Source organism: Sus scrofa, unplaced genomic scaffold (genome assembly GCF_000003025.6).
Source record: "Sus scrofa isolate TJ Tabasco breed Duroc unplaced genomic scaffold, Sscrofa11.1 Contig1431, whole genome shotgun sequence".
NCBI classification, from domain to species: Eukaryota; Metazoa; Chordata; class Mammalia; order Artiodactyla; family Suidae; genus Sus; species Sus scrofa.
In genome coordinates this window covers 434,972-448,255 of record NW_018084874.1, presented here as the reverse complement: position 1 = coordinate 448,255, position 13,284 = coordinate 434,972, and the positions used below count along the sequence as shown (strand labels likewise).

General features: G+C 46.8%; 1 protein-coding gene across 11 annotated transcripts in view; it reads right to left on the bottom strand.

Moving 5' to 3' along the window:
- ARHGAP17 (Rho GTPase activating protein 17) overlaps nt 1–13,284 on the bottom strand; it is a 108,139-nt gene that overhangs the window by 17,332 nt on the left and 77,523 nt on the right. For 6 of the 11 annotated variants that reach the window (XR_002341008.1, XR_002341010.1, XR_002341009.1 and 3 more), the window contains exons 12-16: nt 12,979–13,060; nt 11,018–11,098; nt 9,093–9,206; nt 5,420–5,511; nt 3,123–3,282 (exon numbers count right to left, since the gene is read on the bottom strand). Coding sequence is in view for 6 of the 11 variants with exons in the window: in XM_021081344.1 (XP_020937003.1) it covers nt 3,123–3,282; nt 5,420–5,511; nt 9,093–9,206; nt 11,018–11,098; nt 12,979–13,060 (529 nt within the window). In the remaining 5 variants the exon portion in view is untranslated. Of the gene's footprint in view, nt 1–868; nt 1,103–3,122; nt 3,283–5,419; nt 5,512–9,092; nt 9,207–11,017; nt 11,099–12,978; nt 13,061–13,284 lie in introns of all 11 variants that reach the window. The other 5 variants (XR_002341007.1, XR_002341006.1, XM_021081341.1 and 2 more) reach the window with 1 other exon arrangement.

The following is a 13,284-nucleotide window of genomic DNA, read 5'->3' as shown; positions in this document are numbered from 1 at the left end:
TTACTGTACAGATGATCGTTTAGTGCTTAGCAAGTGGTCATGGTAGACCAAATGGAAGAAAAACGCTAGCATGTTCTCAAGGGGCTCGTCTTTTCCAGCAGCTGCCAATTCTGAGTGACCCCCCCAGCGATCAGCTCAAGTGGCCTCCAGAGCGGCGAACTGAATGTGTACAGATTAAATAAAACTTTCAAGGGCAAAGGTATTTGTTTCTTAAATGGCTATATATTCGTAGTGCCCTGCAGGTGGCTGAGGAAAGGGCTAGGCTGCAAAAGAGCCTTTTAAGAACATCTAGCATCACATTTTCTACCTGTATCATGTGTCACCTCCTCTACAAGACTGAAATCCAGGGGCTGGGAGGATTTCAGCACAGTGGCCAGCACCCATAATTCAGTACATCTGATGGGATGGGGATGGATGGATGGATGGATGGATGGGTGGATGGATGGATGGGTGGATGGATAGATGAGTGAAAGAATGAATGCCAGAAATTTAAGAACCTAAATTGCTACATTCAAATGTTTGCTGGTTAGCATACTGGATGACAACAAGCAAATGAACAAGAACACATCAAACAAGTTAAAGAGGCTTATAAGACTGCTAGGCACCTATCGGCTTCCAGCTTCCAGCACCAAAGCAGTACAGTAAAGAATGCAAACAATGTTGCTTTCTTTTGAAAGCAGGAGAGGAAGCAAGCAATTTGCAGTCTTTTTTTTTACCCCCTCCTTTGCCAAAAGGAGGAGTGAAGGCAAATCCGGTTCCCTCTGTGCTGAGTGGCCCCTGGGGCACTGAGGCCATACCCGCAGGCCAGCACCTGCAAGAAGGCGGGGGTTGTCCAGCACCTGCTGCCGGCAGAAGCTGGCCTCCTTACCTGCTGTCGCCCGGGCTCGGCCCCTGCTCCAGCATGCCCGCAGTGGAGGGGACAGTCCCACCCCCTGTGCTGCTTTCAGCCCTAGAGCTCTGGGGAGGGGGCTCCGGGCCTGCTGGCGCCAAGGTGCTGCCATCTGTGGGCGGGAGTGGCGGCTGGAAAGCAGGGGATATGTGCTTTCTATTTAGAGTGCCACCCCGCCGGTGGGCCTGGAAGTCCATAAGCTTCACACCAAAGCTACACAGAGAGAACAAACAGTCAACACACCATGCGCCGCCTACTGACACAGAAGCCCATCGGTCCACGCGTGTTAACCCACACGCGGGGACAGCCACCCAAGTCGCCCAGCATGCAGTGAAGCGGCAAGGACCGGATTAAGGTTTCCTGCTACCCAGGCAAGCGACTCCACTGGGCTTTAGACCTGGACCTGGTACTGATCAGTATCTTTCCTCAAGGTGGGTGTGAGCAGCTGAAAGCACAGAGGCGGGCCTTGTCTCGAGTGAGTGGCGTTGTGTGAGCGTGTTTATCTCTGCAGTGCAATGTACAGGCCCATTCTCTGGACTCTGCGTCTGGGCATCAAGGTAGAAGCCGAGGGCAGAAGTGCCACCAGTGGCAACGTGAGGCTGTCACATTATGCTGCCTCTGGAGCCGAGATGTAGGAACTCCTGGTCTCTGCATGGGCAAAGGATGGAACTGAAAGGATGCAGAGCCCTGGAAAAAGAGTTGCTTTGGGGAAAAGATGGTGGCTGCAGGAGTCTTCAAAGGGAGACTCGCTTGTCACCAAAGCCCACTGGTGTAGGAACTTCAAAACTTCTTCTCTCCAATTCCAAAAATAAAAGGAGACATAGGGAGTTCCCGCTGTGGCTCAGCAGTAATGAACCTGACTAGTATCCATGAGGATGCAGGCGCCATCCCTGGCCTCACTCAGTGGGTTAAGGATCCGACGATGCCATGAGCTGCAGTGTAGGTCTCAGATGTGGCTTGGATCTGGCGTTGCTGTGGCTGTGGTGTAGGCGGGCATCTGCAGCTCTGTTTTGACTCCTAGCCTGGGAACTTCCCTATGCCGTGGGTGCGGCCCTAAAAAGACCAAAAAAAAAAAAAAAAAGAGAGAGAGAGAGACATGGTCCCTGAGCTTGCAGTTAGCAGGGTCAGTTGGCAGAGAGAACCCATCTAGGAAGGTGGCTGAGAATTGTTCATTGTGTGCCCCCTCAGCCCCGAACACTGCATTTTCGTAACTTAAAATATGCAAAGGCTAATTCTCTGGAGGACAGAGCTTGTCCTCAGGGAGCACTGCCGAGTGTGTGAATGGGGGTGCAGATACGGAAAACTCCTGCACATGATACATGTGGATTCCAGGGTGACGGAATTGAAAAGTAAAGCCTTCTCCTTTGCTATGGGCTTTAAAAAAAAAAAAAAAAAAAAAAAAAAGAGGCAAATTCAAAAGCCAATCTCACTACAAGGTTGGGCAATTAGCAGGACAGCTTGTTTAGTTTCGCTGTAAAACTGTTTCTAACGCTATTATTATGTGTCTGCAAGACAAGCAGGTGGCTTCCAACTCGGAGCATTACAGGGAATACAGTGGCATTTCAGCACACACGGCAGATGGACAGAAGGCAAACATCACAAACAGCCTTGCTAACTTTTTGCAAATCTCACAGCACGCCCATGGAGCCTGGTATACAGATGTACTGTCTCTCACTAAGATCACCACAGACTTTTTTCCTGAGGTTTCTAAGGTGGGCTTCCACCGAGGGGCCAAGGTACATTAAAACATGTGTCACTTGCAACACCAACGCACACAGCTCTCTGGGAGAGGTGGGCTGTCCTCACATCCTACTCCTGGACAGCTATCTTGTCCACAATATGGAGCTTTTTTTCTCCTTTCTTTTTCTCTCTCCATCCCTCCCCCCCCACCCTCCCACCCCCCGCAGCCCTCAGTCAAATACATTTCAGTGACTCTGTAACATGTATGTGATGCCCCCAGAACAGGGCTTATTATTATTAGCCCAGACCCCAAGTTGAGCTTGAAGGCGTGAGCCCCGAATGTTAACTGACAAGCGACACACCCGCCCTTGGGGTCAGATTCATGTCTGGAACCAAGGACAGCAGAATTCCTCAGACTCTCTGGACCCTGGCAGGGGGTGCAGAGTGGACCCCTCCTGGACCACGAGTCCCCTCAGGCAGGACCGGGGACCCTGGGTTCACCTCCGCGTGCCAGCTACCACCGGCGTGCAGGGGGGAACAGCTCTGAACGCACCTCTCCTTCTTCACCAGGTCCCCCTCCATCACCGCCATACTGGCGGGCCGCTTCCTCTCCAGGGTCCCCGAGTCAACAGAGTCAATTCCAGTGTGAGAAGAGTGATTGGAAGTGGGGGTGGCAAGAGGGACGAAGGCTTCTGATACGTTAAATTCCACTTCTGCCGGAAGAAAAAGAAGTAAGTGTGCATGGAACGCAGAGCACAGGGGTTGAGAGAGCCTGCCGACAACACCCCCCGCCCCTCCCCAGGAGCAGGAGCCTCATCCTTCCATCCACATGCCCCTTACTATTTCCCAGGGGAAGCCCCAGTGTGGCAGGGCAGGGGGGTATAACCATAAAAACAAACAAACAAAAACCTAGGAGTTCCTGTCGTGGCTCAGTGGTTCACGAATCCGACTAGGAACCATGAGGTTGCGGGTTCGATCCCTGGTCTTGCTCAGTGGGTTAAGGATCCGGCATTGCTGTGAGCTTTGGTGCAGGTCGAAGACACATCTCAGATCCTGCATTGCTGTGGCTGTGGCTGTGGCCGGCGGCTACAGCTCTGATTCGACCCCTAGCCTGGGAACCTCCATATGCCGCAGGAAGCAGCCCTAGAAAAGGCAGAAAGACAAAAAAAAAAAAAAAAAAAAAAAACAACAAAAAAACCCTAGAGATCAGGGAGGGGGTATGATTCAGAATACAAGTTACACAACTCCTCGGCTTTTTTCTTTTTTTTATCTTCTTTTTACGGCCACACCTGTGGCACATGGAAGTTTCCAGGCTAGGGGGGCAAATCAGAGCTGCAGCCGCCAGCCTATACAACAGCCCTGGCAACACTGGATCTGAGCTGCATCTGCGACCTACGCCACAGCTTGTGGCAACACCAGATCCTTAACCCCCTGAGCGAGGTCAGGGATTGAATCCGCATCCTCACAGAGACAATGGGGTCCTTAACGCACTGAGCCACAATGGATCTCCCCCTGCTTTTTTCTGTTTTGTTTTTTTTGGTTTTTTTGTCTTGTTTTATTTTTTTAATAGATCATATTCAATTATAGGCTATTACAAGATATTGAATATTGTTGCCTGTGTTACACAGTAAATTACTGTTGCTTATCTATTTTCTATGTGGTAGTGTGCATTTGTTTTTGTTTTTGGTTTTTTTTGTGTTTTTCTAGGGCTGTACCTGCAGCATATGGAGGTTCCCAGCCTGGGGGTCTAATCAGAGCTGTAGCCGCCGGCCTATGCCATAGCCACAGCCACGCCAGATCCGAGCCGCATCTGGGATCTATACCACAGCTCACGGCAATGCCGGATCCTTAACCCTCTGAGCGAGGCCAGGAATCGAACCTGCAACCTCATGGTTCCTAGTCGGATTTGTTAACCACTGAGCCACGACGGGAGCTCCTAGAAGACAGTTTTTGAAGACTTGTTTTCTCAAAGGAAATCTTGGGTAGAATGCCAGTATTCATTCATTCATCACACATTGTGCAACCTTACATGAGTGCAGCGTGATTCTTGATGGTGGGAAGTCAGTGGAAGAAGATGAGAAGAAAGATGACAGACAATAAAAAAAGAGAACAAGAGATGAGCATGCCTGGGACTCAGGGAGTTTACACGCCAGGGGTACACTCCAGGGCTCTGGGTGAAGCAGGGTGGGAGGTCTAGATCCCCAACTCGCCCAGCCAGTAACCCCAAAGGGGGCCATGGGACCTCTGAGAGCCTTGCAAATTCAATAGCACCTCTTCTATAAAGCAATCCCTGGCCCTTTGCACCCAACACCCGAGTTTGTCAAATCAGTCTCCGCCCACCTTCCTTCTAATTTGCCATGTATGACAATTTCTCTCATTATGAGGCCTCCTTCTCCAGTGGCCAAGTTCCTCCAGGAAAGACAGTGTGTCTTGCCAGCAAACACATGGCACCTAGCACATGATGTGCACTGGCTGAATGAATGACTCTATGTTTTAGGGTTTTTTTTTGGTTGTACTGGTGGCATGCGGAAGTTCCGGGGCTGGGGACTGAACGCATGCCACAGCTGTAACCAGAGCCCCAGCAGTGACAATGCTGGGTCCTTAACCGGCTGAGCCACAAGGGAACTCCTGAGTGACTCTATGTTAAATGAAACAGAGGGAAATACACCATAATGTGGGTTACCGCTATGTCAAAATGTGAATGCAAATAAGTCTTCAAAAATGTGAAAAAGTGAAACCAGTTATGTCATCACGAAACGATTATTAATGTTATTTGCTTCTTGAGAAAGATGTTTATACTATCACTGTGTTGCTTTGGGAGGGAGTCAGTGGAATTGGTGGGGAAGTTACCTTCGGGGAAGAACCAGTTGGCATGCTGAATGATGGGTTCAATGACCGCAACCACGTGGACAGATGTGGCTGCTGCCATTTCCGCTAGCGTTCTGCAAAGGAAGTTCACAGAGTTAATGTACCTCCCCCAGGCAGCCCCTAACTTCTGCAGGCTGAGTCAGGGCAATTTGATTATTGTTAAAGGACAAAATATTTAAGTACGAGTGCCAAAAGTAAACCCACTCGGCCCTAGCCTATGGGTGCAGCAGTGATCTCCCAAGAAAAAAAAAAAAATTACCCCAGCTCGGCTGTCCCTCCTTAGACTGTGCTACGGTAACGACTACGGTGTGAAGTCAGGGAACAAGAGTGTGTCAAAAGGCGGGTGTTCAGTTGGTTTGAGACAAAGTTGCATTGATTGGCCCGCTGGCATGGTCTTCCCCATGGAAGTCGTCTCAGATCACTGCAAACCAATTTTACCTATAAGGCAGCCAAGATCTATATGCGTTGTGTCAGTGTCTCTGTCTCGTTCTCTCTCTTTATTTTTTTGGCTGCGCTACATGGCATGCAGAAGTTCCCGGGCCAGGGATTGAAGCTGCACCACAGCAGAGACCTGAGCCACAGCAGAGACAACGCCAGCTCCTTAACCTGCTGAGCCGGTGTCTCTTATTATATCAGAATAAGATATACTAAGAGATAGCATATCTTATTAATTATAAGATAGTATTATTAATAAGATATAAGGGGTCCTCGTTTTTATGCATATTATAATAAGAGCTATTTATTTTATTAATCAATAAGATATAATATGATTAATTAATAAGATATAATATGGGTCCTTGTATCTACACATATTATTAAGGCTGGCATACACATATGTGGACTGGTCCCTGGATGCGTATTCAGAAGATGACCATTTCCGAACACCAGGGCTCACAAGGGAGAAAATGAAGAATTGTTGTCCCTGCCATTAAGGAGGTCATACCCAGTTCAGAGTCAGGGCACCCGAAGGCAGACGAGTGGCCTGGGCCTGCCATTGACTGAGCACCTCCCATGTTCAAGGTCTCAGATTCTCCACTGCATTTAATTTTTATAACGCGGGGACTGTTCCAAAGCCCATCCGAGAAATGGGGACACTGAATCCCCGGCAGGCTGGATCCCACTTCTGACTGCCCCAATCCCATCTCCTCTCTCCTTTCATCCCTGACCAGTCTTTCCACCGGGACGAACATTTTCACCCCAATTTCCAATCATGTGGAAGTTCTAGCTCCGTTTACATCACAGCTTAAAATGCAGGCTCTGGAGTTCTTGCTGTGGTGCATCACGATCAGTGGTGACTCTGCAGCGCCAGGATGCGGGGTTTGATCCCCAGCCAACACAGTGGGTTAAGGGATCCGGCGTTGCTGCAGCTATGGCGTAGGTCACAGTTACGGCTCAGATCTGATCCCTGGCCCAGGAACTCCACAAGCCTTGGGGCAGCCGAGAAAGGGGGAAAAAAAAAATGCAAGCTCTGCCTGTAAATTACCCTCTCCACCTTCTGTCCACCTGGCTTTGATCAGTCTCCTGCCCTAGAACCTTGGCCTTGGGGAGGAACTCTCCATTGCTGTTCTTTGCCAGGTTTTCTTTTTGAAAGAGTTACTGTCTGTTGCTTTGCAAGACCTTCTGGAATATTCTGGATATTTTTGGAGGCGCTCCTTCCTGATGTGGGAATTGCCGTTCTAGCTGTTACAGAGCCGCATCTATCAGTTTTTAGATTTGTTTCTGGAACTGTTTTTACGTTTAGAAAATTCTTTTATATCCCCAAAGCTAATCCATATTTACCTGCCACGTTTAGGTTTATTTACTTATCTATTTTAACCTGCCATGTTTATGACATCACTTTTTATATTAACCTCTGTTGTCTACCTGGAATTTATTTGCTATAAGATATGACATACTGGAGTTCCCGTCATGGCACAGCGGTTAACGAATCCGACTAGGAACCATGAGGTTGCGGGTTCGGTCCCTGCCCTTGCTCAGTGGGTTAACGATCCGGTGTTGCTGTGAGCTGTGGTGTAGGTTGCAGATGCGGCTCGGATCCCACGTGGCTGTGGCTCTGGAGTAGGCCGGCGGTTACAGCTCTGATTCAACCCCTAGCCTGGGAACCTCCATATGCCGCGGGAGCGGCCCAAGAAATAGCAAAAAGACAAAAAAAAAAAAAAAAAAAAAAAAAAAGATATGACATACTATGGAGTTAACTTTCATATCCATTTATCTTTAATTTTGCTTTACCACACTGGATCTCTGTGAATAAGCTTATACTTTCTGAAACAAGGTTGGGCATACATGAGGGAATTAATGATTTAAAGACAGATTTTGACGGATGCAAAAAAGTCAAAAGTCCCTGTATTTTTTTGTTTGTTTGTTTTTTAGGGCCGCACCTGTGGCATATGGGATCCACAGCATCATGGGATCCAAGCCGCATCTGCAACCTATACCAAAGTTCATAGCAACACTGGATCCTTAACCCACTAAGCAAGGCCATGGATCAAACCTGCATCCTCCTGGATACTAGTCGGTTTGTTACTGCAGAGCCACAACAGGGACTCCTTGTTCCTTCTTTTTCTTTTTAGGGCCGTACCTGTGGCATATGGAAATTTGCAGGCTAGGGGGTCAAATCAGAGACCCAGCTGGTCAGATCCTTAACCTACTGATGGAGGCCAGGGATCGAACCTGTCTCCCCAGGGACACTATGTTGGGTTCTATCCGCATTTTTTCAAATGGATACTTGAACATAATTTTACAAAGCTAAACAACAGAGATGGGAGGCAGGGAAGGTGGCGATGGTTAAGGACAGACTCTGTGGACTCTGCCACTTCCCTGCCAGGCAAATTATTTGTCCTAAGCCTCAGCATCTTCATCTATAAACATGAGAACAAAAGCACTTACTTGAAAAGGTTATCGACATGAGCTCATCATATTGCTGCCAGCATAGACATCAAACACTGCTTTCTAGCTGAACTGCCTTGATCCCTCTCCTCCCGTCAATCTATAGTTAGTTCTCAAGGCCAAGAAATTATCTTTCTAAATGCAATTTGATCAAGCCATTCTTCTGCTGAGCAATCTTGATGCCCCTACAATGACCCATAGAATAAGTTTCAAACTTCTTAGCAAAATATGTGAGCCCTTTTACAGCCTGGCTCTGGCTTCATAAACCGCAGCCACAGCCTCGTGGCCCCTGGGCTCAAGTTATAGGAGACTGCATATTACCGCCCTGAGCCCCCAAACACAGAGCCCAGGGCCATGTCACAGGTCATTCAGATCCCACCGGTGGGAAACCACTCAGCCACCAACAGCTCAAGTGGCACTGTCTACGCACAGGTCTGCTGGACTCTTCAGCCGGAGTTGTATTCCTCCAGGAAGTACTGCTGCCCTCGTGTTTATAATGTCTGTGATAACACGGATGTGGGTGCAGAGCTGTCTCTACGGCTCATCATCTGCCTGGCTGCCCAAGAGCAGGGCCCTTCAAGGACCGGGACAATGTCTCATACACCTTCGTGGGACCAGCGTCTGGGACAGGACCCAGGTCGCGGCAGGGTTCCAAGAAAGTCAGCCAGATGGGAAGATCCGCTTCGGAAGTGAGTTATATTTCTTGAGTCTGCCCATCAGGGGGACAGGAGAAAATTCACACGATCAGGTAGGGAGAAGGATTACTCACCCTTCGTTTTTGGCCCATAACAAGTTAGGGCCCAACACGATTGCGATGTTGCTGGGAGTCATTTTGTTAATGTCGCTGGTCTGAGCGAGCTTTGCAAGGAACTTGATTAAATACCTATGGAAGAAAAGAGAGGGAGGAAAGCGTCTACGCTGAAACATCTGGAGGAATGGCTCAGACCCAGCCGGCTCAGGTGCTCACTGCAGAGTGTGACGAATCTGAACTGTCCCAGGCAAGCATCTTACAAGTACTTTGAGTTTATTTCAGAGAACAGATACTTTAGGGCTTAGAAAAAGAACTCAACGGTAAACCTCAATGATTCAATCTTCATATGCTGTGTACTTCTAATCCACTTCTCAGGGTAGCTCTATCTGCCTACCCTGGAATAGGCTACAGTATGATTAACAATAGGATCGGTACGTCTTTAACACAAACATTAAAAAAAAAAAAAGCATAGGGATATTGCTTAAAAGGAACTATCTGAAAATGCTCTAGGCTAATTATGAAAAATATCCAATTTATCATATAGATATGCTCTCATGTATAAGAACTGCACTATAAAAGCAAAAAACAAACTAAGAACAATCCAATTATCTACCCAAAGGGGACTGACTAAATAAATCATAACATATTCACACAGTGGAGTACTATAGAGCCATGAAAATTACTACATACTGATATGGACAAATCTCCAAAATGTATATTAGGCAAAGAAGGCAAGGAGGAGAATGATGTATATAATACACATTGCTGCTTGGTTTCAAAAAGTGAAAAGTGTGAGAGAAAGAAATACCTGTACACATGTATATGTATATATGTTTAATTATATGTGCATCAACACTTGCTGAGAAGGTGTGTAAAAAACTGAAAACCCTAGGTTGTGTCTCAAGACAGGAAGTAGGTGGCTAGGAGCTAGGAAGAAGAAAAATATTTTTCCACTGAACATCGTTGAACTTTGAACCAAGAGAATGTCTTCCCTAAACAATTCACAAAAATTATAACAAGTAAATTAAACAAAATAAGAGCCCAAATCCCAAAGTACCAAGAACTGTAATTCAATTTCCACCATAAGACACTGAATAGATGAAGAATATCTGCAATTCCAAGCCTGGTGTGTCAAGTAAATCAAATAAGGGATATTATGAATATTAATGCACTCAAAAGGCAAGCTTGATTTCAAAAGAGAATATTTAGCTTAGCTTCTTAATAGGAACCAAAACTGAAATTAAAGGTCAGGTAATGTACCAGAAATCTCACAAGTATTCTTCACTTTGGACCAAATCCTGTAACAAAATTGTCTTTAGTTTTAAATGACTTTATCACCTGGGGCTACCTTTTACCCTTTTTTTTATGCTTCTTCAAAGTTACATTTTATGACTATGGCCATACCACCCTGAACACGCCCTATCTTGTCAAAGTTACATTTTACGTTAAAGGGAAAACAGAGGTTAAATTCTAGACATTTCTTCCACAGTAAATTTTCCTAGGAATATAGTCATTCCATAAAGCAATACATAATCTCCATTTCTTGAAATTTTCTTTAGTAGGATGATGTGTGCTCTGCTTAAAGTACGTAGCATATCTGAGAGACATGACAGAAAGTACAACTATTATTTAATTTTTGCCTTTTAGGTACTTCTGGACAATTTAGACTCCAAATGCAACATACCGTCAATCACACTTTTCACAATAATTTTTTCTCCGACAGCTGCAGTGGCCAAAATGATTGGGTGACTTACCTGTTGATGCCGGAGGATTCCTGGCTTCAGGTGCATCACAGCAATGGTCACCCAGCAACCCTGGGTTATTCCCCAAAGCATTTTTTTGATGTCCCAGACATGCTTGAATTAAATGGCCTCTGCTGTGGGGTAAACCTTGCTTCACTGTGGCTTTGCTGGCTTAACTGGCAGAATGTCAATCATACATACCTAAAGTTAACAAAATTGTGTGGTGGCAACTTCTGACATGTTCTCCATAAATCCTGAAGCTTTTTATCTTGATCCTGTACACTGAGGGGAAAAAAAAAGCATTTATAACCATTTATTAATACTCATATTAGCAATACATGCATTAATTTGCTATATTAACAGCGGTAGAGAGAGCTGAAAGAGGACAGGTGGAAATTGCACAGATTCTGGAAAGAAATAATAAATGTGGAGGCAAATACTAACTAACATACTCTGAGCAGTTAGTCAACCTCGCCAAGACTCGATTTGCCAAACTGGGGGTAAAAATGTGGATTCTGCCCAGTGACTGAGGTTTCAGAGGCCTAACCATGCGAAACCAGCCAGAGCAGGGCTTGGCACGCAGGAGACATTCACCACTGAAAATTCCGTCTAGAAAATGTATATATTCACGTGCGGCCTCACAGAGCCCAGATCTCTCGTCCTAAGTGCGGCCCAGCCACGGGTGAGTTAGCCAAGCTCGCAGGTACCCAGAGTCCCAGGTCTCTCCCTGCTCCCAATACTGCTCAAAGGCTCCAGGCCAAGAAGCCCTTTCTGTTCTGAAGTCATTACAGGAGCTCTTCTGCTCCAGAGTTTCAATGTGCAAAGCTTCCACAGGCCCGAAAAGGGCCAGATCAGAGCTCTCAGAGCAGAGGCAACTTTGCCCACCAGCAGGAGAGAGCGTTAGCGGGGGCCCACACAACACACCATCCTCCACCATGGAACCAGCCTGGACAGCTAAACAAAGCTAAACAAAATCATACTTCTTCTTTCTTCTTCTTCTTTTTTTTTTTTTTTCTTTTTAGGGCCACACCTGCAGCATACAGAAGTTTCTAGGCTAGGGGTTGAATTGGAGCTGTAGCCACCAGCCTACCCACAGCCACAGCAACACGGGATCCGAGCCATGTTTGTGACCTACACCACAGCTCACGGCAACACTGGATCCTTAACCCACTGAACGAGCCCAGAGATCGAACCTGCATCCTCATGGATGCTAGTCGGGTGCGTTAACCAATGAGCCACGACAGGAACTCCCCACACAGTTTATTTCTAATCACAGCCTGTTTGATGGGAACAAGGGTTTGGCGGGGGGGGGGGGGGGGCCGTAGATTTCCTTAGAGGCGAAGAATTAGGCGCTTCTGCGAGAAGGTGAGTCAGAACCAGAAGGGACAAGTTAACAAGTTATGTGGAAGTGAGGCAGGCCAGCTGGCCAGAGACAAGCCTCTGGAACTTTTGCAACGAGGCTGCCCTGCCTAAAACTAACAACTGTGCACAGCGGAAGCTGGGAACCGAGCGAAAGGGATTAAACTCAGAACTCAGACAGGTCTGCGTCTGAATTCCAGCTCTGCCAGTTACTCGATGCCATTCCTCCCCCCCGCCTCAGTTTCCTCATCTGTAAAATGAGGACCACAACAGCTTCTGCCCTTTATGTCATTAATTATGGGGCTTAGAAGGGGGAGTTCCCGCTGTAGCACAGTGGAAACGAATCTGCCTAGGAACCACAAGATTACAGGTTCAATCCCTGGCCTCGCTCAGTGGGTTAAGGATCCAGTGTTTCCGTGTGCTGTGGTGTTAGGTCGCAGACGTGGCTTGGATCTGGGGTTGCTGTGGCTGTGGTGTAGGCTGGCAGCTGTAGCTCTGATTCGACCCCTAGCCTGGGAACCTCCATGTGCTGCGGGTGTGGCCCTAAAAAGACAAAAAAAAAAAAAAAAAAAAACTGAAAAGATGAGAAGGGTACCTCGCATGGGGTAAATGCTCCGTTAAGCAGTAACTATTGTAACTGATAATGTTAACATGATATTATTGCACGGCTGAGTCCCCACACAGCTCAAAATATGCGATTTCAATGTTATTTTATGATCCCCAAGGGTAAGATGATTTACAAATGGGTCAGAGTGTTATATCCTTTCCTTTAACTTTCACAACTCAGTGTTCTTTAAACTTACCTGGCAACTTGCGTCCATTCTTCATACAGATTAAAAGTCATCAAAGGTTCAGGCAGTTCCCGTAAATAGGACTTTAAAGCACCTGAAATTATTAACACTCTCTTTGAGTCTGACAAGTGGCAAGGCCAGGAATCTCAGGACATAGCATTTTGTAAGTCGAAATGACCTTAATTGAAACCGTTCACCACATATAGAACAAAGAACCCATGGGCAGAAGCAGTTTGAGAATAAAATGCTCCTGACACAGTTTCTGGGTCCCTTGTAAAGTACATTGGGAGATCAAGAGAAAATAAATTTAGCGTCAAA